General features: G+C 43.0%; 1 protein-coding gene across 3 annotated transcripts in view; it reads right to left on the bottom strand.

Annotated features, from left to right (window-relative positions):
* Positions 1–4,585: 4,585 nt before the first annotated feature.
* Positions 4,586–26,961, bottom strand: part of zgc:172282 (leucine-rich repeat and fibronectin type III domain-containing protein 1-like protein) — a 120,939-nt gene continuing 98,563 nt past the window's right edge. For 2 of the 3 annotated variants that reach the window (XM_035383736.1, XM_035383737.1), the window contains 4 exons: positions 18,613–19,253; positions 17,080–17,193; positions 16,356–16,679; positions 4,587–4,988 (listed from right to left, as the gene is read on the bottom strand). In XM_035383736.1, the coding sequence (XP_035239627.1) occupies positions 17,126–17,193; positions 18,613–19,253 (709 nt within the window). In that variant the 3' untranslated portion in view covers positions 4,587–4,988; positions 16,356–16,679; positions 17,080–17,125. Of the gene's footprint in view, positions 4,989–16,355; positions 16,680–17,079; positions 17,194–18,612; positions 19,254–26,961 lie in introns of all 3 variants that reach the window. The other variant, XM_035383738.1, reaches the window with a different exon arrangement.

The raw sequence follows: 26,961 nt of genomic DNA, 5'->3' as shown, positions 1-26,961 counted from the left end.
CTTGGGCCGGCCTCAGACATTTCAGGTTTGTGTCCTGCAGCGAAGAGAAATGAGTCAGAAAAAAAGAAACGTGCGATAAAGGGAGAAGAAGAACATTAGAATGAGAACAATACGAAGACAACTTAAGATGAAAAAATAAAGGAAAGGGTGTAGGAGAAGGAAAGACAAAAGAAAGTTTAGGGGTTGTCGGTGATGGAGTAAATGACTGCCTGATTGGTTGGAGGGGAGGTGTATTTCAGATGATGATTAAAGGTGGCAGTGGATGATAATTTTCTCAGGGATAAATTCCGGGCAGGATAATACTGATTAGAAATGATTTCCTACCATAGTAACAGTTGGGGCAGGTTTGTTTTGACTTGTTATGGATCTGGTGGGACTTTGCTGTCACTCTGAAGAGTGGACTGGTAATTGATCGCAGATTGCTTTTGTGAGACAATTATTTGAATTTTGTAATATAATTTCATAGCCGATAAGATGCAATAAGCCAATAAGGTAGGCAATAATTTTGAAAATTGAGTGCAAATGCTTCACTGCTATACAATGATGGAAGACAGAATTTTGCAAACATTGCAGTATGATCTTATACTGGGATCCGATGTCTCTGTGGTTTTTAGGGACTGCATTGCTAGACAGTACAGTATGGGGAAAGTTTTGATTTTCTATTGACGACATAGAATTTGTGTGGAAAAAAACTGATAGCAGTTAGAGGTAATTTCATTATTTGGCTACTTCCTGAACACAAGAGTTAAAGTAGCTGTTGACAGCATTAACTACAAGTTCAGATGCAGATATTTCAATATCTTCATTTTGTTAAAAATGACATTTTTTAGTTTTGGTTTCCCCCCTGTAATGTGTTGCTATTTGATTATGTTCCCTTCAAAGCCTACAAGTCAGGCTTCCACAGACGTGAGTCAGAGGACCACACATCGTGTGCGGCTTTAGCAAGCAGACCGCAGTGCCAGATCGACCAGCAGGGGTCAGCAGAGAGCAATGAGATATGGACCCCAGCGGAAATTAACCTTCCCTAACCGTAGGGGACACAACTGCAATCATGCATTGCCCTGCAGGTCTGCCAACCACAGTCGGTGTATGGTCATAATTCTCTTCCTGACTGTGGGGGCCATCCAGGCGCTAGAATGAGAAGAACAGTGCCTCCAGATGAGTCACCAAGCAGCCCTTTTCTTTCTCCCTAGTTTTCTTTTTCATCACTTGATCTTGCTGCCCCTAACAAAGTCTTAATTTTAACTACAACCTTTCAAGGACAACGTGAGAAGTGAATCATTTTTCAGTCACCATGGTGATTATTATAATGCAGTATGCCAAATGTAATTATTTTTTTTATGGACCGCTCCAGAACAGAAAGAGTCCATTCATAAAAGTGTTTTTAAGGGGTGCGGTATAGACGCTTTCATCGGACGCACGCGCATTGCCAAGGTAAGGCGCTTGGCCCTAAGTTAACTTCCGGTCTGTGTTTGTTTATTATTGGGTTTGTGTTTACTGGCTAATATGGCACCGATTACAAACGGAGTGAAAGTTAAACTGATGAGCAGACTGACGTTGGGCTCAGGTTGTTGTGCTGTGGGGTGCAACTTGGAACAAATGCCATTTCGAAAATTTGTAAAAATACATTATTTAACTTTGTAACCCCACTAGGGAATTGTGAAACGAATTGCTTGAATCCCTGCGATTATTGTAGCTGGTGCTTGCCCATTGTTACTTTGTATTTTTGAAAAATAACTGCACATCGTTACCTATTAAAATGGAAGTCCTGTAAAAATACACATAATAAACTGTATAAATAAATAAACCAACATCATACATACACATTTAGTAATACTAATACAGGCTTATTTACTATATCAACTTTAAGACTAGCAACACGCTCGTAATTATCTCATCGTGACCCATTAAAGCCAATGGCGCAGACGTTGCTTCATACTTTCAAACTGCTTTCCCAACGGCTATTTTGCATCCTGCGACTTGAGTTACAACAGTGAATATGTACGGATTCCTAGACGTGCTGATAGGGACCACCCTTTCTCATATTAACCTCAAATACGCAAGACAGGACACTTATACAGTATGCTAGCAAATTTATGTTAAGTTCCATTCATTTATATAGGGTTGTGGATACACGTCCCCTTAGCAACCAAAAGCTAGCGCTGGACCACCTCTGACTTATTTGCCGGCACAGAAAAAAATCGTGAAAGTGTTGAAAAAATAACCACGGGAGGATAACAAGGACATTTTTTCCTACTTAACTAAGTACAGGTTGTTACCGATATTTCACCTATTTCATATATAGTTGCAAATCAGTTTTCCGGTCTGTCGAACGGTGGTCGAATAGGTGCTCTCACTGTAGCACTGACTTCAGGTAACAAACTCATGATAAGTGATAGCTAATAGCTAGCTGACCAGTAACAAGCCTTCAATAGTTATGAACAATTAGCTAACTAAATTTATTGTAGCTAGCTAGCTAGCTAGCTAAAAGTAGCTAACATTGTATAAATTATACACAGAAACGTTAGGTCAATGCTAGTAGTTGATACGCTATAGCTACGTTTTGAACTAACGTTATGATACCTGTTTCCAATGACTTGACAGCGTTACATTGCCTGATAATTTTTTGTTGAGGTCACCTAGCAAGATGACCCAAACTATTAAGAGACACAATGTTTTTCCATGCATGCTATACAAATAAATACCTATAGTAATTGCATTGGCTACACATGCTGCCCAGCACTAGCCCCATTTTGTGTCTCATGTAATCATCGTTTTTAAGCAATATCATAGAAAGAGTGCACTTTTTACACAGGAATGTGCATGTAACCCAGAACAGTTATGGATTATGCAAGGAATGTATGATGCTCCGCAAGCTGCAATACTGTCAACAGTTATCTGTTTCTGTCGCTCGTTTTTCTGGTAGTGTAACGTTATCGCATTTGAGTTTGGCCAAGTAACGGTCCTTTTCTTCGACTGGTAACCCCACATAATACTGGCTTGCCATAGTTTTAACTAGCTAGCTAACATAATTTACTTGTTATTTATTTTGCTTGCTATCAGAAATAGTCTAAATGGACTCTGTTGTTATTGATTGTTTGCGGAAGTCCGCCGGAAGTTAAATTAGGGCCAGAACAACGCACATGCGCAGTAACGTTTGTTTATGTTGTTACCGTTGAAAGCGTCTATAGAATTCTGTCTCCAGTTCGAACATAAGTCATATTATCCAATGTCTCTAACCTTCAAAAGTGTCTTTGACTACTTTTTTAAACTGTTATTATTTTAATTATTGTGGAAAATGCAGGTTCAGAGAGTAAAATTCCTCCACAGCATTTTCTTACAATCACCTGAGTTTTCTAATCGGCAGCCATGAGGTAGAACTAGTAAGTGAAACCAGCTGGGTATTCATGGTTAGAAGAAACACATGGCCGGACTTCTACTCTCTGACCCCCTGGACTTTCCACCTCTGATAAGTTTGATTTGATTAACATATATACTACAAAATCTGTGATTACATACAGAGCTAGGGAACAAACAAACAAACAAACAAAAAAAAAAAAAAAACAAGCTAGCATTACAGAACTGGTAGCATAACTAATTGGTTGGATGATAGTTTGCCAGCTTGTTACCTTATGAGAGCTAGCAATAGTTATATTCTCTCTCTCTCTCTGCATGGATCACCTGTAGGTTTAAAAAAAGAAGTTAATTTCTTCCTCCCTCCGATGGGAAACGAATTTGGCAGTTATTTCAAGGTGTTTACTCAGACGCATGCATCAAAGTCCCTCCGGCTCCAGGTAATGGCCGCTCGCACACCTCCCACTTGCTGCCATGTATGAGGGGGGACAACGACAGCTCTGCACGAAGACATTATAATTATTCAGAGTCACCCCCCTGAAGATTAAACGCATGAGACAAATCCAACACCCCCACCCAGCACGTGTTCCCGCCGACTCTGCCACATGTGAAGCTCTGTTACTCAAACATCCGAATGCGCGAAACATCGAAAATCGAAACGGGTCTTGGACTCGCAAGCCAATTGACACGTCAAGGTCTTGTGTTTTCTTTTTCTTTTTTTTAAATGAGTGCACCACATGGTATCCCCGGAGACTCTGTTGGAAACAGCCTGCAGAACAGGATGAAGAACACAAGATGACTTTTTCCCCCCCACTGTTGATCTGAATTTCATTTAATTGTTTTAAGATTGGGAGAAAAAGCAGAGCAAGAGAACAGGATTTCTTTAAAAAAAGGCTTGGTAACATGAGTGGTACTTCTTTGTGGATGACAGTTTGTGTTTGGGAGGTATAGTGCAGGGGTGAATTGTGCCTCATTTTCAGTTACGACTGGGAGGTTTTCCAAGCCGCTTCAGAGTAGCTGTCGTGCATTTACCACAAGACATTCTTGTGCGTAGACCATGGGTTTTAGAACAGCACATAAAGGATAGAAACCCTTACCGTGCATGCACACAAACACACGTACACACACACACACGCACATGCAAACACGCACACAAACATGTGCACATGCATGCACGCACATGAAAACATGCACACAAACACACGCACACTCACACAAACAAACACACACACAAAGACCGCAGACATTTCGAATGAGCCCACTTTTTATTATAGAAAATTTTTTTCACACACCATAAAAATTACATGTACAAAACTATAAGATTTGAAAGTTATGTACAGATTTAAAAAAAAAAGGAAAAAAAGAAGCCAAAGAAAAATGACGAGGGAAATTAAAGGAATGGTGGTGGGGGGCAGAGGAGGATCATGGGAATTATTTAATCCAGGGCCTGAGGGCTGTGTTCGATGAGATCGAGTGGCGTGGCTGGCTTTTTTATAATGTTATCAGTGCTCGCTGGAGAAGGGACGGGGAGGGTGGGGAGGATTAAGGTGACGATGCTCCGAAGATGTGCGGTTTGCTTTGCCCGGGGTTTTTGGTGCTCGCGGGCTCTGGACGGACGAAGCAAGGCGCGCCACCTGCGGAGAGAACAGAGGCCTGGTTAGCCGACGGTGAACCCGGACGCTGCGCCCCAGGGGCAGACAGCTCCGGGCCCCAGGGGCAGACAGCACTGGATCCCAGGGGCAGACAGCACTGGGCCCCAGGGACAGACAGCACTGGGCCCCAAGGGCAGACAGCGCTGGGCCCCAGGGACAGACAGCTCTGGGCCCCAGGGGCAGACAGCACAGGGCCCCAGGGACAGACAGCTCTGGGCCCCAGGGGCAGACAGCACAGGGCCCCAGGGACAGACAGTGCTGGGCCCCAGGGGCAGACAGCTCCGGGCCCCAAGGGCAGACAGCGCTGGGCCCAGGGACAGACAGCTCTGGGCCCCAGGGGCAGACAGCACTGGGCCCCAGGGACAAACAGCTCTGGGCCCCAGGGGCAGACAGCACTGGGCCCCAGGGACAGACAGCGCTGGGCCCCAGAGACAGACAGCGCTGGGCCCCAGAGACAGACAGCTCCGGGCCCCTGGGGCAGACAGCTCTGGGCCCCAGGGGCAGACAGCGCTGGGCCCCAGAGACAGACAGCTCCGGGCCCCTGGGGCAGACAGCTCTGGGCCCCAGGGGCAGACAGCACTGGGCCCCAGGGACATACAGCACTGGGCCCCAGGGACATACAGCACTGGGCCCCAGAGACAGACAGCTCTGGGCCCCAGGGACAGACAGTGCTGGGCCCCAGGGGCAGACAGCGCTGGGCCCCAGAGACAGACAGCTCCGGGCCCCTGGGGCAGACAGCTCTGGGCCCCAGGGGCAGACAGCACTGGGCCCCAGGGACATACAGCACTGGGCCCCAGGGACATACAGCACTGGGCCCCAGAGACAGACAGCACTGGGCCCCAGGGGCAGACTGCTCCGGGCCCCAGGGGCAGACAGCGCTGGGCCCCAGGGACAGACAGCGCTGGGCCCCAGAGACAGACAGCACCGGTTCCCTCTGATCACTGTGCCTGCTCATTCTTCTGCCCCTTGGGGCTTGTAGGGCTGCCGTGGCTTCATCAGTGGCTAAAACTGATTCGCTGTCAAAAATGCTGACACCGTCACACGAGAGAGACTTTGCTGCTACCCTGCCTCCAAGTCACTCATCTGTGTTTGCCTGTTCTGTATATATATATATAACATGAACAGTAGGATGCTGAAGATTACTGAAACACTTCAGAAAAGATGAAAGACGTGAAAGACGTGCAAATGAGGTACTGATGAGGATCATCACACAAGGTCGTGAGATTTCCACGTTGGAGATCGCACAGAAAAACGAACAAAATTACATTCGATTTTTAGTTTTAATCTAACATTTTTTGATTAAAAATGCTTAAATGGGTGTTCCAAGAATGACACTGGCAAATTTATACCACACAAGACTACATCACAGCAATGTACAACTGAATGATGACACTGCACTCGTATACTTAGCTTATGGATTTTTTGTTTTAAAAAAAGGTCTTTGAGGGAACTATTTCCCTTGTTTCGTGTGAAGTGAAAACAAAAAAAAAAACCCCACAATTTCAGTTTACCAACAAACAGAAATAGTTAGCAAGAAGTCACAGAATATATTTATTCCTCTGCTCTACTATTTGAAGGCTTTAATCGGCTATGATTGACACTTTCTTACCCCTCCTCTTTAACTTTTGTCTCCCCTCCCCCTCCATCCCTGAGTCAGACCAGAAGCAAACTGGTGTCCAAACTGGTATTCCAGGTGTCCAGAAAGTCAGATGATGGAAGACCAGCCAATCAGAAGAGGGGTCAACTATATATATATATGAAACCATATTTAAAATTTGTAGAAAATCAGAATAATTATTAAACTGAGTTATTATACACAATGGGGTTCACTTGCTCACCTCTTCCTCTTTGCTAGCCTGCTGTTTTTTAACCATTCCTGCAAATGACAATATAATTGGAATGGAACTATACTCCAAAAAAAGCTATCATTACACTAGTTTAAATGTGTTAGAGTAAAAGAAGACAGCTTGCATATCAGTTACATAATCTGCTGTTTGTCCATGTGATAGTATTGATTTGTATGACTTTGAAAGTTAAAATGCTTTAAAAGCTGACAAAGCAGCTCAAGGAAAACTGCAGGACATATTATATGAACTCGTTCTTGGGGAAAAAAGTAAGTTCTGTCCTCTGATTCTAAGCTCTTATTTTTGATGTTCCCATCAGTAATCTTGTACCCATGCAGTAAGTTATATAATTTTCCCGCAGTAAGTTTGTGACTAAATGCCATTTCACAATTTGCACACGGTTATTTGCGTCTTATATCTAAATTTATGTTTTCACATCCCAAGTGTATGTGTGGTTGTGTTCTGCATTTTAAAATAACCCAAATATTTCAGTTACATTTCATCCAAAGCGCATGTGGGACACAGGACAAAACATTCACACAGAGAAAAAAAGATTGCCCAAAGCAAAAAACGTCCCTCCCAGCAGACTTTGTTCTAAATTTTTCATTACCGTGGTTCTAGATATTAAAAGAACCTGTTTAATACCTTTCACATTGAAGATGCTGCGTGTAATTTGGCTAATTTTTTTTTTGGGGTACTCAATTTGATGATGTGGGGGATTAAAACAGAGCTACTCTTGACTGCTGAGAGGCTTGATGAGCAGAAGTGCCATTTTCTGTAGTGATTTAAGCATGGCAATTACAGTGGAGCGCACACTATTCTATATCTCAGGCATCGTCAGGTCTACGTGCTCCCCGGATGTTTAATATTGAGGTTTTTTTTCCTCTAATGGCGAAGTCCCACATTAAACTCTCTGGAAACAAAGAATCCACATGATTTATTCCTGTAATGTAATTGTGTTGGCTAGCTAGCTTGCTATCCTCTGAGGCTGTAAGTTTTATTTTTTCTTTCCCCCACACACGATAATGGCCGGTCATGTCAGCCAATAGCTGGCTTTACTTAAAAAAAAAAAAAAAAGACTTCTTTAAGCACTTCTTTGCTGGGCAATATCTCCAGTACAATAGTTCTTTCATTTAAGGGGCACAATGCTCAACATAAATCTTTCAACCGAGCATTCGCTGAATGATTTTGTTTTTTTGTAATTTGCGCCCACACAGTGCACACACCAGCTCTGTGGGGCTGCAAAGCTGCTGCATACAACACCGAGAGTCAGTGCGACTCCAGAAGCACACACACACATGTACACACGCACATGCACGTATGCACATGCACACGCGCGCACACACAGCTGTTTTTATTCAAGAAAAAAGATTCAAAGCAGCACCATTTTGACTGAGTAGGGGAAAACACCTCCACAAATTGTAGAATAGTGAGGATAAATAATTTAAACATGTCCGTTTTAACAATCCTCACAAGTAGACACCACGGGAAGCACGAGGTATAAATATATTACCTCATGTGATGATCAAATGGTGCAAAAGTATAATTAGTCTCAGAATTAATCAGTCTCATAAAATTATTTAAATCATGATTATAAATTTCAGTATTAAATAAAAACAATAACCAATGATATAACTGGTAAGCAGTCTTTGAGGTGGTAGGTTCAAGAATTTATCTGAATAATAATCGGATCGATGATGAGGTTTAATAAAGTAGAATTCATTAAAACAAACAACAAGCATATACATTATTAAAGGCTAAATAAAGGAAGATATGCTAGATTGTTCAGTGTGTGTGTGTCTAGTCATGTGTGTGTTCACCAGCGCATGTGGGGCAGGGAACAAAGGCTCTGTTGGAGCGAAATTATGAATCAGCTTTTAGCATGTGCTGCTAAACCTGGCCTGGACATCAGGGGAATGGCGTGGATAAAAGGCTACTGAAGTTAGCTACGTCTAGCTAATTTCAGCGTACCTTTGAATTCTAAATACAGAGACCATATATCGAATGAGTATATGCTAGTGCATGCACAGATCTCAGTGAAAAGGAACGCATACTGTAAGCTAATGTTAGTAATAGAGTATATACATTAGTTATGCGAGCTAGGTGGCTGTAGCTAATTAACCAGAGACGTGATATAATCTGAAACAACACTGCATACAATCAATAACACAGTTCCTTTAAAACAAAGAACAAACAGAAGTTTCCTAAGCTAGTTGTTGCCTGGATGTTTGTCAGTCTTACTGCAGGAACGCAGATGGGTCCAGGCTTGCCCAAAGGAACTCTGACTTGGCCATCGGCTCTGACTCTCTGTTGCACAGTCAGTAACAGTCAGTTGTGTTATTTTTTCTCTTGCCTGGTCCACTGGCTCCTCATTTTAAATTGACACTGACCGCAGCATCAGCAGGGTAAACCCGTGACCTCGTTTTCACCTTAGAATCAGTTAGATTCACCGTTCAGTAATAAACTGCTTTAACTGATAAAATAATTGCTGAGTATCAACTCAAAACCTGCTGACCCTACGGCTTAAAGAAAAGCAGTCAATACCAAGGGCCTACAGTCTGGGCTGGAATACTGACCCTGACAGTAGATGGGAGCACTGCAGGGCTCTGGATGATTGGCTGTGGTCTTACCCAGTGAGCGAGGGTTTTGTTCATCGCCATTGTCATGGTCACGTACAACAGCGGCTGCCAAACAAGTTCCTTTTTGTAGCGCAATGCTAATTGGCCGCTGTAGACATCAGGCTACTACATAACTACCTAACCTCTCACATCATTGGCCAGTGAGGGTGGTGTCAAAAAACCTCCTTCTTGAATGTTAAGCGTGTACTTGCAGTCTGTCTGACCCCCTGCGTCCTGTGTGCAGTGACTGCACAGGGGGGAAGCCACAGCTGGATGAACACATTTCACAGAACTCGTTTCACACTCGCTAGTGTGCTCTCAAGCTCCCAAACCCTCAAAGCACATTAAACCAATGAAACAGGTCTGCAAACATGACTAGGCTTTCCAGATTGGGGGAAAAGAAAAACGAGAACATCACCCAGAAGGTTTTCAGCAACCGTGGCAGATGGCGCACGTGTTTAAAGTAGAAAGAACAGAGTCTACAGGAGTATTCATGAACAGGTTAGGCCAATGGACAAAAAAAAGTTTTCGCAAAACAAAAGTTTTGAGTGATTTTCTGCTTTGGATGTGATTAGACATGGGCCCAATACGGACGGTCTTGATGTAACAGGACCCGATATAAAAGGTCTCATAAATAATTCATGGTGTTGCAATAAAAATCATACAGGTGGAAGGGTCTCTACATGGGTTCATGTCTCTGTGGTAGCTCACAATCGAAAGTGGCAAGGGGCACATTTTATTGGGAAAAATGGATTTACTTGTACAAGTATTTCACCCTCTACTCTCAGTGCAATGCATTTTCATTATCTAAGGAATCAAAAGGAAGACTCTTCCAGCAACTTACCATTACTTGTTTCCAGTATTGGCCTATAGGAAAAGTAAAAGCCACTTATTGTATATTAACAAGCAAATTAAAAATATTTAAATACTATGTTATACTTCCAATTTTCTTCCTGTCTGCCACTAATCCTTAAAATTTACTCTGAAACCAGTTGGTCCAGGTTTGCTCTTACAAAACAATATTATAAAAATATCCCACACACAATGACAAAACCCAAGTTAGCATAACGAGAGTGCTTCCTCAGCCAAGGTGCACGCCGAAAATGAAAGGTGCAGATTGTGGGTTTATGTGGAAAATTTACTGTTGCTTAGAATCCACTAAAGGTTTTCAAATGGGCCAAATGAGTTCTTCTTCCTCGTCAAAACAAAGAGCTTTCCGAACAGACACCTGCTGTTATAAAAGCAATAATTTGCGGTTTTCTGCAAAGTTACTGTTTAAATTAGTCACTCAGGGCTCCTGGCCCTGAAGTAGAAATTCTATCCCCAGTTCTAAGCAATTTGGGTGAAATATTTGATGAAAGGGCTTTTAAAACAGAAAATCCATAAAGAACGATTCATAATTTTCATTCTTTAATGCAAACTTCAGTGCATATATGTGTCCGTTTTTGAGGCTGGAGTTTATTAATGGATAAAGCGTGTCTCCACAGCCCCTGGACACAGTGCTGCTTGTACTTTGAATCAATGCATGCAGCTGCACATTACATACGTGAGACAAGGTGAAAGATATTTATGGACTTCTGAATTCTAGAATTAATTCTGAAATTGCATGCATTATTTTGGGAGTATTAATGACAAGGGAGGATAGTTATATCAATATTATTGCAAAATAACTATATAGTGTATTGCATAGGAACATTTTATTATTAATTTATTCATTTTATCTTTCTGTTTATTTAATAACTGAGAAAGCTAGACCAGGTAAGCTAGCTTGCTGTTTAATCACATGGCCGGAAGCTACAGAAAGAATTGTGTTTTGGCTGTTGATCTCACCCATCCATACACTTGATTGTTTCTGAGTATTCTTGATTTACTCATAGTAGAGACCACAGGCTCAAGTCAATCCCATTCCAAGGTGTGCGAAAACAGGGAGCAGTACAACAGTTCACCCCCTTTTCATTATTTGCCTTGCACCAGCAGCGGATGGTATGACCAGTACCATGACAATGTGGAATTGTGTGAGGGGTCCAACCACTGCAGGTGCTGGAACTGATTTTTTTCTGTCCTAAAAGTGTTTACACTGCAAAAACTATGCATCGTAGAGCAAAGAAAATTGGCAGGTCCGTTCCCATTCCCATGTGCTATTCAGGTGAGAAAACCTACCCAGATTAGCCTGATGGTGGCGCTATAGACAGAAAGTGACACTGTTTTGGGCCGTAGCAGAGCTCAACAGTGTGTGTTGGAAGTGGACCACCTTTTCTTTATTTTGAGAGCTCAGCAGTGTGTTGAAAGAGGATCACCTTTTCTTTATTCTGAGAGCTGAGCAATGCGTTTTGTAAGAAGAGACTAGAGAAGCTTTCAGGCTTTCTCACTCTGTTCTGTTTTTGAACATTGCTATTTTGTGGGAATTTATTTATTTTTTTGAGGAGTTTGAGTTCTGCAGTCCACCTTTGAAATGGCATTATTATTATTCTTATTATTATTATTGCTATTAAATTATATGCTTTTACATATTACGACATAACTAATCCTCATCTAGGTCTCACCAAGTCCTGAAGAACCAAATTCTAACCTCAATGACAAACATACATCCTGAATCAGATTTTACTTCATTATTTATTCAACCAAAAATAAGCCAACATACAGAAGCCATCTGTGAAAACATAAATGCACCCCATGATTCAGTAGCTTGTAGAACCCACTTTAGTAATAACCTAGACTATCCATTTTATGTATGAGTATCAGACCCTCCCCTCCTTACTAAACTGTCTATTGATGATTTAGGGCATTTGTTCATTCACAGCTCTCTCAGAGTCCCATGACATCTCAATGGGGTTGAGGTTTGGGCACTGATTTGGCCATTCCAAAACCCTGATTCTTTTCTTTTTCAGCTATTCTGTTGATTTACTGGTGGGCTTTGGGTCATTGTCTAAATATTTTTACACCTTTATTTTACCAGGAAGTCCCATTGAGATCAAAATCTCTTTTGCAAGAGAGACCTGGCCGAGGTAGCAGCCATATAATTGCATGATCCACATTTAGCCAAGCTTTAGCTGTAGGACAGATGGTCTCACGTTTTCCTCTAGAATACAGATGAATCCATTGTGGACTCAGTGATTGTGAGGCATCCAAGTCCTGTGGCTGCCAAAAATCCCCACATCATCACCCCTTGACCACCATGATGGTTGATGTTTGGCATGAGATTACTGGGCGGTATTTGAGTTTTGGCCAAACAACTCCACTTCAGTATCATCTGTCCAGTGGACAGTGTTCTGGAAGTCTTGTGGGTCGTACAATTTTGTCCTTTGAATGCTGTGTTAACACACACCAGTATTCTCCAGACTAAACTCTCAAAGTTTCTGCTTTTATATACAAGCAGTTGCACTTCCTGTTTGCCAACTAATTGTGCACACTTGGTTAGCAGCACCTGATTCTAATTACCTTCTAAAATGATCTGGGAGCAGTAAGGGTGTACTGAGTTTTTCCACACATGGCTTCTATATAGTGAGTTATTGTTGGCTGAATAATAGAAAACACAAATGTTGCTTATTTATCATACAAATGCACTGTTAGGATTTTCTGAGGATTAGATGAGGGTTAGTTGTGTTCTAATAAGTAAAGCCATAGAACTGAAGCAGGGTGTAATTTTTCACATCACTGTCGTTCGCTAGATGACTTCCCAGTGTCAATATACCAACTGATCTCAGGGACAAATATTCTAGATTTCCATTCAAGGCTCAAGTAACTATCATTTCCCAAATCTCAAATGGCCTGATTCAACTTACATTTTTTTTCTAAACCACACTGTTTTTTCCCCCTAAACTTTACCAATTTGATTATGCGTCTTTTAGTTTTCTCCAATTAGTTTTCTCCAAGCAGTCTGGTAAATTCAGTGATTGTCAGAATGAAGTTGTCAACAGTGTGCTTTTGAAGACCTAAAACTATTTGTCCTTGACAAATGAGACCTGAATCCATCCGAATGATTGCCATGGGTTGTAGAGTTTTTGGGGTCAAGGATCATTCATACAGGGCCATAAATTTCCCTGTACAGGTGTCATGGGAATCTGAATTGAATCCTATATTAACTTGCAATAGTTAGACGCTTGGTGGTGATTTCTTCCATATCAAATCCTCCACTGACATTTTTCTGACCTTGGATAATTAATTTAAGTGGGACAAAAGCATACATACTCGTGTTAGGACGTTCACTTTTTTTCACAACAATGTTGTTAACCTCTCATAACGAGATTACGCCAAGAGAGGTTAATTAGTATCAAGGCTTTCTCCCATGTAAACAAGACTGATAAGAGGATAAAAAAATTTAAAATAAATTAAAACAAAATACACGCAGGTATTATAAGGCTGTGTTTCTCACTGGGCCTGTGGTGATTAATGAATACTAAATAGAAAATTGCTTCTCCTACAGAGATTAATGCTGTTTGGAGGGAAAAGGTGCTTTGCACATTTTAAAATTCAAGTGGCAGTTCGAAGTAAGGTTGTTATTTCAAGAAACACACATCGAAATTGATGCAGTGGTTTTTGCCTCATTTTGGGGGTGTGCAGCTGCAGTAAAAAAAAGAAAAAAAATGAACACACCATCCATCTTGACTTTATACCTCACTTTAACTTTTAATTTGGCTCATTTCTCAGAAATGCATCTGTATTGGGGATCGATAGCGCGATCTCGTGGTTCGGCCAGTGATTGGTACGCCCGCCATTGGTTTTCGGTCTTGCGAGAAGGCGATGAGGCGGGAGTCGGGGCCACAGCGGCTCCCTGACTATGAATGGCGTAGACATCCACAAACGCCGGCGTACGAACGAGTGCGAACCGCGCGCGAACAGGCCCCAGCTTTTCAATCACTGCCACTTCTATAAATCAAGGCCATATTTCTTTTGTGTCCAACCATCGCCTCTGAACAAATGAGCGGGAGAAGAAATGTTCTAATACAGCCTGTGCCGCTGCTTTTCCCAAGGTCAAGCCGCTGGTATTGACAGAGGACCAATGCTATCTCGGGCTTTGTGTTCCCCCACACGCCTTCCCACCACTTTCATTGCGCTTTGTCATTTTTGTGTTTTGGTACTCCGCCCCCCCCCCCCCCCCCCCCACAACACCCCCCCCCCACAGCACCCCCCACCCCCTCACCCTCGCCTGCCAGCCACACATCTTCAGCCAAGCTCCACTCTGCCCCTCCTTTTTTTTCTTAAATCTGCCTAAAGGGCAGCTTGTGGCATAAATCATGTGTGCCGCGGGGAAATGCAGCCTTGTCGATCTATAATTCATGACTCTGTTGCTCCATTTCGTAGCGATGATATTTAATAGCCTTGCCTGTCAAGTGAAACATCGTTTGCGTGTAATCACGCTCGATCACCTTGTAATCACCTTGTTGTACAAATTGTTGGAGCACCTTGAGGTTACAGCCAATGAAACCTCTTTCAAGCGAACCTGGCTTTACATCGAATCGGAAAGTGTTATTTTGAAGTTAATGCACCTTGTCATGAACATATTTTGTAGGGGCCATATGCTATAATTTGATGTGAAATGAAGGCATGAAGCCAGCCATACAAAGAAATAGATACTGTAGAAGGCCATAATTTGTTCTACTTCAATTATGCCGCTGAAATATCTTTATTTCCATGAATGGTTGTCTTTAACTGGGAAAGAAATTGCTAAAACGACAGGCTATAATTTGCAACGTTGAGGTCAATTTGCATGTTATACTTCAATTATACCATTGTAATACAGGTGCATTCCCTTTTGTTTACTCCCATGGATGGTTAATTGATTTAAATTGTAAACCAAACAAAACTGCAGCACACAAATTTAGAGTGAGCAAAGCACAATTAATGACAAGTGCTTACAGAGTTGGCGGCAATGTGTAGGGATTCTAGGAGGCGTTTCTGCGCTGGCTAGCTGTGTTTACCACCACTGATGCAGGACACCCTGGAGTGCACCTCTCCCTCCGTTACTCATTAAGGTGTCAATTAACTCTGGACCTAATGTGGCCGATCGCTTGACTTCCCAAAGACCCGCGTGCCCTTTAATTAGTGCAAGTCTGTTTGCTCCAATTTACATGCCCAACTAGAAGGCTGGCAGGGGTGGTTTCTTTGAGAAAGGAATCAGTCAAAATGCTTTCCACGACAGCTGCTACCTCAGTCTAGGGTTTCACTCACCTGAAGGGTTGGCTCGTCTTGTTGAGTTCTTTGATAAAATTGTATAAATACCCCTGCTTCACTGACTGCTGCAAATAAACTGTGTTGAGTTAGCAAGGGCATAGGCTGAGGACCAAAAACAGCTGACAAAAATAACCACCAGCAGAATAACCATCATTTTCACTAAAGATAGGATTGCAAAATGTGATTATGCTATGAAAGGTTCAACTAAAGGACGTGCTTTGAAAGCAAAGCCCCTCCCCCCTCCAAAAAACAAAACAAAACAAAAACAAAAAACAAAACAAAAACAGCTCACCTTGACTGAAGAATTTTCAAAAATAACATAGCTGCTAAAATTTGATCGTCTAAATTACCTCAAGCTACTAACAATATACCTTGCTCAATTATGGTGGCAGTCTATCAGTGCCCCCCTGATTTGAACCAGAAATTATGTGCTTCTGTGGACTGAGGAATGTTTTGACTGCCAAGGACTGTCAGCACAAGATAGCTCACCCTCAATGGCAGTACTTTCCAGTCCCCTTTTTCATTTAGGAAATTCAGTTATCACAGTGAGATAACGTAACCACCATTGAACAAAGAATAGACAGACATCATTGTTCATGAAGCCTTGTGCTCCTGTTTCCACCTGTTCCTGCAACACATCCATCGCACATTTACGTAACTGCCGCACTTATGTAAGCATCCTTCACCCCATCCTCCGCCGCAATGCTCGATCTTACCTTCTGCATTGTTCTTAATCCTGGATTCGGGGGGCAGCCAAGAAGGTCCTCGGTGTGGGTTGGTGCAGTTGACAGACACACAGACAGTCTGAGCCACAGGTATAGAAAAAGGTGATTATGCTCCAAAGCGGTGAGGGGGCACAAGTGTCAAAGAGTCCAGTTGCCAAGCAAATGTTCGAATCCCTCAGAGCCGTGAAGGAGGGACGGTGGGAGTATTCTTGGATACGGTATAAGCGGAAACTGTGTGGTTCGGGGGAGTCCGGTGGGAAAGGATAAAACGATCCCAGCTGAGTCACCTCCACGATTCCATTGGCCTGGAATGTTCTGGAAAACAACAAGAGAGCCAAGATTACCATGTCAGTCACGTCATCGACTACAGCGCCGACGGGTTTTCAAAGAAAGGAAAAGAGAGGAGAGATCCACAATTTTGAAATGATTGAGGTGTCCCTGAGATGTGTCTGATTCTGATTTGAATGTGATTGCCTTCATTTTCATGAGATGTTAAGCAGACGCGCGCATCTTCACTACCGCGAGCGTGCCGCTTTGGCATGAGTGAGGGTGCAATTCAATTACAAAAGAAGACATGCCCCATTCACAATGCAATACAGGCTTAGACGGTCCAATAGCTGGAGTATATTTTTTAGCTTGAATAAGTGGCAGCATCACAAAACCCCTTTTTTACAAAGCGTATGAATGGAGTAGAATAGAGACGAGACGCCATTACTCTTCAGAGCGATGGCTGCTTCGTGAGGAGTGGCGGAGGGGAGTCATCAAATTTTAAAATCGCTCCAGTCGCGATGGATCTTCTTGTCTTCCCCGGGCTGAGGCGCTTGCGTGTCTGGGAGAGAGAGCGAGAGAAGGAACGTGAAAATCGAGCGATCAAACGAGCAGTACGCTTAACCGACGGGCCCGACGGGGAGTCCGGTTCGGGAACGCCGCCCGCGCTCAACGGGGGGAGGGTTATCGTCCCTGTCCCCCGGACACGAACGGGGCACTTTTAACGCATTTCGCTGTGTCTGGGTGACCAGAATGAATGCGCACTCTGTTGCGGGAGGCAGCTGGGGAGGTATTTAATTTTCCCCACCTCTATCGATTGAAAGATAAGCGCGTTGTAGCGCAGGAGAAAACAACTCCGCCAATGACCAGGAAAGAAATTCCAAGGTTCCTTTCTACAGTGTTGAGCCCACACCAAACTTCAATTTCATTCAATACTAGGCCTAATTTGATCCAGTGACCACTTCCTTAGGCAATGCAGTGAGCGCCAATTTTGAGACATGTTTGTGGAACACTAGGTAACCGTTACTTACCTCTTAGGCAAGGGGTTCATATTAACTTGTTAAGGTATGGCTATTTGACCTTTCAAAGCATAAGAGGAGTGTGATTTTTTATGATAGTTAAGGCTACCGGTTTGTCTCCCCTTGTTTTCTGTATGGTACTTCACCAGCTAGGGGTTGTGATAATTTCTTTGTCAAGCCACTTTTCAAACAAGTATCCCATATGCACCAGCTCAATAATTTACATTGATAGAGTAAATCAAGTCTGGGTCACATGTGACTAATAGACATAATGGGTATTTGTCCTTAGAATAATTTAAATCATGGAACCATTTTTTGTTTCTTTAAGAAGGAGAGTAGGGCAGTCCACCATTCTTTATTTATTTATTTGCTTTATTTTTTTTTATTTTTATTTTTTTACAAAAAGCTGAGAGGGTAACAAAGAAGGAAGAGAGCACAGCTGAGAAAGTGCCATTGCGGGTGATAGACCCCCCCCCCCCCCCCCCCCATTCTCTGGACATCACAGACACGGACACCCTACCTGACCCTGCTGGGTTTGAACTGAAGAGCTTTGCTCTGGATCAGAGCACTAGGACATAGAGTTTCTGCTGGCCTTCAGTGTGTTTCAGTACCAGTGATTTACTTAAGTCATTGGTTGGCAGCATAATCCACACACCTTGTTCTCAAGACCGTAATTATCAGCTGACTGAAAGGAAACCACAAATACCTGCAGACACCACGGCCCTCCAGAATTTCAGTTTGACACTTCTGCTCAAGACTGATTACCTTTATAGGACAGCTCTTTAAGATATTGAATTAAACTGCACATGGATAATAGACAGGTAGGTGGGAGAGGTACTGGATAAAACAATGGTGTCAAAAGTGTTTTATTTTAGACTTACATATTCTGTTCTCCCACCGAAAATTCACATTTACATGTTATTCGCCAAGACTGAACATGAATATGAATCAGGTGCACTCACCACCAACTGCTTCTCCACTCTTTGTGTCTTTGGCGGACAGCGACGGCCGTCTTTTTAGCTCTATGCAAGTCCTGGACTGGCGCCTCTGTGTGGGCGACCGAACGTCCTCCGTGGTCATCTCCGTGATCTGCACCTTCTCGCAGTCCACCACCAAGGTCATGGTGTTGGGTTCCTTTACGGTGGTGGTGGGGGCAGCGCCTCCACTCACGCCCACGCCCACCCCGGAGCACGTCAGGACCTGCTCCTCCTGGCTCTCCGCCCCCTTGGAGGCGGACCTGGTGACCTGCCCCGTCTGCCCGCCGTTGGTCTGGGACCGGACGTTGGCGATGGTGACCTTCCCGCTCTCCCCGCCCTGCTGGCTGTAGACCTTGTAGCGGATCATGAGGATGATGATGAAGACCAGCACGGACGCCACGATGATGCCGCCGATGATGATGATCATGGTGCCGCCCAGGAACTGGCTGTGGAGCGACTGGCACTGGCTGTACTCCGTCTCAGTGGTGAACTGGACGCAGCCCACCTGCCGGGTGGCGGTGAGCGACGTGATCCCATCGTCGTAGACCGCCAGCACGCACAGGTCGTACTCCCGGCCCGAAACCAGATCCTTCACCAGGAAGTCCTGGCTGGTGGACGGGATCATCCTGCGAACGAGAAAAAAGCAAGAAAAATGTAATTGGGGGGGCGGCATGATGGTGCTGTGGGTAGCACTATCGCCTCACAGCAAGAAGGTTCTGGGTTCAACTCCAGCCTGGGCCTTTCTGTGTGGAGCTTGCATGTTCTCCCCGTGTCCGCGTGGGTTTCCTCCGATTTCCTCCCACAGTCCAAGGCCATGCAGGTCGGTTAATTGGAGACTCTAAATTGCCCATATGTATGAGTGTGCCCTGCGATAGATTGGCGACCTGTTCAGGTTGTATTCCTGCCTCTCGCCCAATGCACACTGGGATAGGCTCCAGCACCCCCCACAACCCTGCTCAGGATAAGCAGGTATAGATGATGGATGAATAACACCCTAATCACCAGAAGAGGCTAGTCTCTCTAGGCCAGAATTCCCCAGCAATGACACTGACAAAGCTCAACACGGGTTTCCTGTGTTAAAAAACAAAGAGCCAGGTGACCACGCGCTACCAGCTGTGGTCAGTGAGACAAACACAGACAGCATCTCCTGTTTGGAACGAGCTCTTCTGTAGCATTGCGTGGCCTGCACTCGTAATTGGCAAAAGGGGCATGTATCAAAGGAGCCCATTCATTTCAGCTTCGGTGCTGTTTGCATGGCTGCTACTGCATGGCTGCCAGGGTCGCATGCTTGCCAGTCGCAACTGGAGGAAGGAGGAAGGGTAAAACTACAGGCAAATGATTGGGAGAATAAAAAAACAATGTAGACTGATAGACATGCATATACACACATGCATGAAAACAGACACTCTAGCTGAAAGAAACACATATGGATGCAAGCAAAAGAACACTAGGGCAAGTTAATTAGACCACGGCCCTCAGTTCGGAGCTCTGATATCACAGGAGAAAATGAAGCCCAACATTTTGGCGAAGATTCAAAGCTGCTGAAGGCCACAGAATTAAGACATTGCCCTTTGTTTTCTCAGCTGTAATGAAGCCTTCAGACTATTTCCCTAGCTTCTGCAAAGCTGTGCCAACATTGTGAGTTCCAAAATATCCGCAGTTCCCTAAACAGCAGTACGTTTCATGCTATGCTTTATGTTATGTTCAGCGTTGATGACTGTAGCCATGTTGTTCTGTTGTTGCAGTCATGGTTTTGTTCGTCCATAATTAAATAGAACATTCTGTGCCTTAGTCCCACACACATCTGTGAAGGAGCTGACCCACAATGACTCACTGGTGGGAAGGTAAGTACATTTGGAATTTGCTTTTAAATTCTGAACTTTCAAGTCTTAAAGGAAATGCATTCAAGAGATAGGACCATAAAACAAAACAACATCAAAAAAAACACCAAAAAAATGACCTCTTGACCACTTTCACTCCCCCTGATGAATAGCAGACTCCGCGCTAGATGTTAAGTGGATGCTCAACGCTCAATAGTCCATGGAACATTCTTTCCTGCCGTGACAACCGATGGTGTCGGTGAACAGCAGCATCTGCACCGCAGCCGGAAGATCGAAGCCGCAATCCTACCAGGACTTGTTTGTTAAACTGCACGTCTAATGATGCAGTGGGGGCGTTCGATTCAACAACTGTTACTGTTTTTTTTTTTTTTTTTTTCAGTTTACTTTGTGAATGCTCTAAATTTAGGTTATGGCAAAATACCCTGGATTATGTGTCTTGAGTATCTAAAAACTGCAGTGTTATTTAAATGCCATTTTGATTAAATCAACGTAACGTCGGCAGTTTTCTTGTGTATATGGTATCTCTAGCTAACAAGACTTTATTTACAATTTTAATATTCATAAATAAAGTCAGCAATAGGCAGATTATGCGGGAGTAAGATGAGGGTGTGTTTATTCAGACAAAAAAGAAAACATAATTGAATTTCCCTTTTAAGTTGGTATAAAACTAACAAAGAATATTGAAGAAAAATACTAAATGCCTCCATTTAGTTTACTTAATGGCTACAGTATTACACACAGTTGGACTCCTTGCATGAAAAGAAAATGGAAGTTTATAAAGTACAGACATATAATTGGAAGTTCAGGGGTTGTAAAATTCAGATAACTTAAATGAACCAAATCGATGTTTGTGTATTCATATTAGACGCAATAGCTGCACCATGACCGCATAGATAAATTGACCGCTTAAGAAGTGTTGCCGAAACGCTGGTTTCGCTGCGAGCGGCGGGCTGATTCCAGGCTGTTCAACGGCAAGCGTTAGCCGAACAGCGAAGGTACTCACCGGCCTGGTGGAGAGGAGGAGACAGCATATGATTCACAGCATACCAATCTGTTCATGTTCTTCCATGGAACATCAAGGACCACGATGGAAATAAGTCCAGGACTATTTCGTGTTATCCTTGACAATTTCTTCACATGCAATCTTTTGATATGTGTTTTAATTTTGTAAAATTAATTAAACTAAACTAAACATATTGATTCAGGCTCACATTATTTGAGGTGACTGTTCGGTTGAAAACTAGAGTCTCAACATCAGTCAGACGACTAGTAACACAACAAAATGGATGTTAAAATAACAGCCCAATAAATCTGATCAAATTATAAATGCTGATTTAGGTAACTGATACATTCCTTCTCAACAGGAGCTCAATCATTCCGCTGTCTTTGCATAAGCCAAATCATTAATGCAATTATTTTACATTGAGAAATGCACAGGTCTTTTGTTACGAGGATACAGCTGGGAATGCGGTGATTGCTCGTTGTTTATATGAATTAACGGCACTCAAATTAGGCTTTCATCGGTTCTGTTCTAGATTAGTGAAGCTTTTTAGAACACCCAGATGATTTGGCATATCCCTGTGATGAAAGTCTTAAATAATCCTCTAGAGCAAAGAAAACTTTATTCGCCGGTGACGCATTGCATTAGTCAAATTACCAAGCGGCTCCTGTGTTGCATGTTCTAGCTAAAATATTAGTGTGGTCTATAAATTCTGGTTTAGTAATTACACACATCTACTCCATTGTGGGATGATGTGTAAATGGCCTGGAAAGTCAAGTTTTTGAGCCAAAAACATTGTAAATTAAAATTTTACCCGCTAGACACTGAACTCCAAACAGCAAGTACAATGTGTCTCCTAAGTCATATAGAGCCTGGTGCATGCAGAGCCTGTTTCCTTGACACTGTACTTTGGTAAGATTATTATTTCTAAATTCTATACCTTCACTGAGGGTAGAAGGGCAAGGTCTCAGCCTGTAAAACTGAACTGATAACATAACCTCTGCTCCACCATCTTTGTTTAATTTTCACAGGCAGTGAGAAGACATCAAGCATCATTACGATTTATAATCCTCCATGGGATTACTTCAAACACGACACAGCTTTTCTTGACATAAGCAATTGAGTGCTGTGATGCAAGGTACTGAAAATTAAAGACTGACTATTGGCAGTTCATATCTCCACTGTGAATGTTGTGAAACATGAGCTGGGGGGGGGGGGGTGTGAGAATGCCTGCATCTTTAACATATTTAACTGTCCTAATCTTATTTTTCACAGCATCAGAAGAAACACTGAGTACTTTCTCATTTCATCTGTTACGTGATGTCGCCGTGCTGTGAAAAATCATCTTTGTTATAATTGGTCCCAGAAGACTGCTTAGCTGATTCCTCTCTCCATGTAGGAGAACCGAGGAAAAAATTAGGGAACAGGAGCGTAAACGACTGCCTCCACTAAAACTCGCTCATTCGACATGAGTTCACACCTCCCCGTATCATGAGTTTGGATGGAGGGCTTCACTTTATGACCTTAATCAAGCGTAGGAGTTTAACTGGAGCAGATATAAAGGTGTTTAAAATATTGCTTAAAATATAACAATTGACAGAGTGCTAAATCACTTGATAATAAATCCTTAATCTCATTCAAACACTGACAGATGGTAGTGTCTTGGGCTACTGTAAAGCTTCAAGCCTCTTTGATGTTCATTCATTTGACTCAACATGGCCTGTGTATTCCTATGAACCTGAGATGTTATGAGAGTGTCTGTTGACATGTGTTGAACCTGACAGAAAAAATGTGTGCTTCCTTCTTAGTCTTTTGTTTTATTCTCTGTTTTTTAAAAAAATTTTCATGTAGACAGGCTTGCATCTTTTAGGTGATAATTAACAAGATGTGTGTGAATTGGGATCGTGTGTTGCTGCTGACTTTACTGCGGGAGGAAAGTTTATACAGTTTGGGCGTGATGTCATTTCGGGGACAGGCAATCGTGAGGAACGTCGGAAGGGTTGTAGGAAGAAGAACAAGCGAGCGAACAAGCAAAGGGCCGGACAGCGCTTTTGCCTATTGTTAACTAAACCCCAGTTATGGTAATTTCACCCCCGAAAATCTGAACGATCCGACAGTTGCCGACAATGAGGGCTGGTCGCCGTACAAGTCCTGCTCTGCCTGTACTAGCCGAGGTACAAAGGACAAAGGTAATATTCAGGTTCATATTCAAAGCATTTCTCAGTGAAATATCAACAACCACCGGTCAGGTACATTTAAATGTGAATCACAAGTCCCTTAGACATAACAGGTTCAGGACAAAGAGACTCCCCTTTTTTCTCCTGACTGGAACAGAAAGTGTCCACGGTCACACATTTATCACAGTGCCACAGCAAAATGGCAGACACCTTCATTTGCAGAGCTGTGAAACAGTCTTTTGCTTGCACTGCTCTCCATGGTTTTCCCTCCCCACTTTTGTTCTATTCTGCAGCAGCCAGTCATGTTTGTAGGGTCCTCGTTTAATTTCAGGAACGAGCGCACATCCTCCCATGTGTCCGATTCCTGCCTCTGCAGCTTTTCCCTCTCTTCGTCCTGCGTTGTCATGGACACCAACCGAGCGTCTGGCACAGGCAGACCGCAAGCACTGGATCGACCAGCGGAATCGCGATGAAACGAGGACGGGCCCCCAAACTGTAGTCCTCCCGCCCCGGGGGGCACACAACAGCCAGTAAAGCGCAATCATACCAGCCCATTGGGCATTTCAGACCTCAATTCTGCTATAACAGCACAAGCCACCCAAAGGTTTATTCATCTCAGTTTTATAAAGAATTCATCATAGTCGCATTTGAAGCATTTACACAGCTCGCAATGTAAAATGCGGCCTGGGATATTAAGCGAAACGTAAAAAACGAAATTGCCAAGGTGGGATGACATGGAGTAAAAATGTGCTGGGCTACTGAAAAGCTCCCCATGGCAGTCCCCTGAAATGAAATGACCCGTAATCGAATGCAGCTGTAATTGTGCTAAAGTAAAGTGAATTACTCGCTCTGGCAAATTAGGCAAGGGGCCGAAGCCCAACAAATTGCTGGAGTTTATTTGTGTGAAACAGTGCAGACTGCGGCCGTGCGCCAAACACATCTGAACTGACCGTGCCATGGTTATCTCAGAATATAATGAATATTCTAATACGAAAATTTAAATTTTACCCACTATACACTGTGTCTCCTAACTCGCATATAGCCTGGAGCATGCAGAGCCTGTTTGCTTGACACCGTAATTTGGTAAGATTATTTCTTTAAATTCTATACCTTCGCTGAGGGTAGAAGGGCAACGTCTCAGCCAGTAAAACTGAACTGGTTATATTACCTCCGCTCCACAATCTTTGTTTCATTTTCACAGGCAGTGAGAAGACATCAAGCATCATTACGATTTATAATCTTCCATGGGATTACTTCAAGCACGACGCAGCTTTTCTTGACAGAAGCAATCGAGTATTTTCTATGTTGTACTGCAAGGTACTGAAAATTAAAGACTGACTACAATATTGGCAGTTCATATCCCTATACTGAATGCTGTGAAATATGGGGGGGGGGGGGGGGGGGGGGGGGGTGATGAGAGAATGCTTGTATCTTTCACATATTTAACTGTCCTAATCTTATTTTTCACTGTATCAGATGAACCACAGAGTACTTTCTCATTTCATCTGTTACGTGCAGTCGCCACATATGACCTGACCGTGCTGTGGTTATCTCAGAATATTATGAATATGCACAGGTGCGTACGGACAAACGGCACATGGCAACCATTTCATAAATCAACAAATAACACATCTGTCCAGGTGAGCTTAAACTGATTTAGCATTAAAAAAGCCAACATGCCATGAACATGAGACACGTGAACTGATTGGCTGAATCAAGCATGTATTCATATATGTGCCTTTTTGTGGTCTGGGAAAAAGGCTTCCCTTGATTGTAATTGACTTGAGCCAATTTTCTCTCCTTGCATTTCCTCTCAGAAATGTCTAATCATATTTTATAATCCTCTTTCGTAGCTGGAACCACTTACGTGCTTTCAACAGGCCTCTGTCCTCTGAGGGGCATGTGGTCCGGAAGCTCGTTAGCATTAGATGACGGGCTACGTTTGTGCAGCTGGTGTGGGCAGCTCCTGGGTGAAGAGACAGAGACCTCTCCTGTCCTGGGCAGTGCCAGGCTAACGGGCATTTTAGCCAGAACATGCAACACCAGGAGCCACTCGGTAATTTGACTAATGCGATGTGTCACCTGCTCAGAAAGTTTTCTTTGCTATGGAGGATTATTTAAGATGTTCATCACAGGGATACGCCACAATCATCTGGCTGTTCTAAAAAGCTTCACTAATCGAGAACAGAAACGACGAAAGCCTAATTTGAGTGCCGTTAATTCATATAAACAACGAGCAATCACCGCATTCCCAGCTGTATCCTCGTAACAATCCAGAGAGCAGGGTTCACAAGAGAAACAGCTGCACACTCAAAGATTATCTATGTCATAATTTGGCATCAAATACTTTGGCAGACTTTGGCTAGGATTTATAACATTTAACTGACAACATAATTCATTGTGAATAATCTCATTTCTGACCAAAGATGAGCATTAAGGCATTTTGGCCTGTTGCCATAAATGACTCCTGATAACACCAGTGGGTTTCCATAGACCACTGCACAAGTAAATGCATTCGCCAAGATTAATTCACCTCTTTCTCCAAATACTTCTTGAGTCTTATTTTTCAACAAGAAACATAAAATCAATTTCATGCTCCAAATACATAAGCACACTGAAATTTTTTGTGATGTGAGTTGCTCATACATTTTCAGAGAACAGGCATAAATATTCTTTCAGCCATAATATCCAACTTAGCAAAGCCAAATTTCCACACGAAAAATTTCTAAATTTGATATTTGAGGTTTGTCAGTGTTTGCAGGCTATAAATCAAACTATTTTATCAGTAGCCCAACTACTTACCTTGTGGTCATCATCATACATATCAATAAACCTTGCTCATGCTGTGAATGTAAAAGTTGTTTCAAGAATTGCGTCCATATACAGTAGTTCCGAGACCTGAGTTAGCATATGTACCAGTTACCGAATCTGAAGAAGCAATAAAAGTGTGATTAGTTTCATTGGTTGGGGAACACTGGTCTTCAGCTCGGTGAGTTATTGTACCCCTTGTTCGGCATAACCGTGGATCGAAATTCTCGGCAGACCTCCTGTTTACATCAGCACTCTGTTCAATACATTGAATCTCTTCTCCCCTTGCCTCAATTTTCCCTACTGTTTACCTACAATTAAACAATATTTTACATTGTGCTTTTTACACGCCTACTTCCTAGTACACGTGGGAATCAAAAGGACTCCTCTACCACTGGATATAAGTCTGTTTTTCTTACTGCACTGGCTCACTAGCACAAGGCCACCCATTCACATCTACCACGCCCCCTAGTGGTGGGCTACCAGCATCCACCTCCATATTAGTGAT

This window comes from Anguilla anguilla, chromosome 12 (assembly GCF_013347855.1).
Source record: "Anguilla anguilla isolate fAngAng1 chromosome 12, fAngAng1.pri, whole genome shotgun sequence".
Classification (NCBI taxonomy): Eukaryota; Metazoa; Chordata; class Actinopteri; order Anguilliformes; family Anguillidae; genus Anguilla; species Anguilla anguilla.
This window is presented reverse-complemented; position numbering and strand designations above follow the sequence as displayed.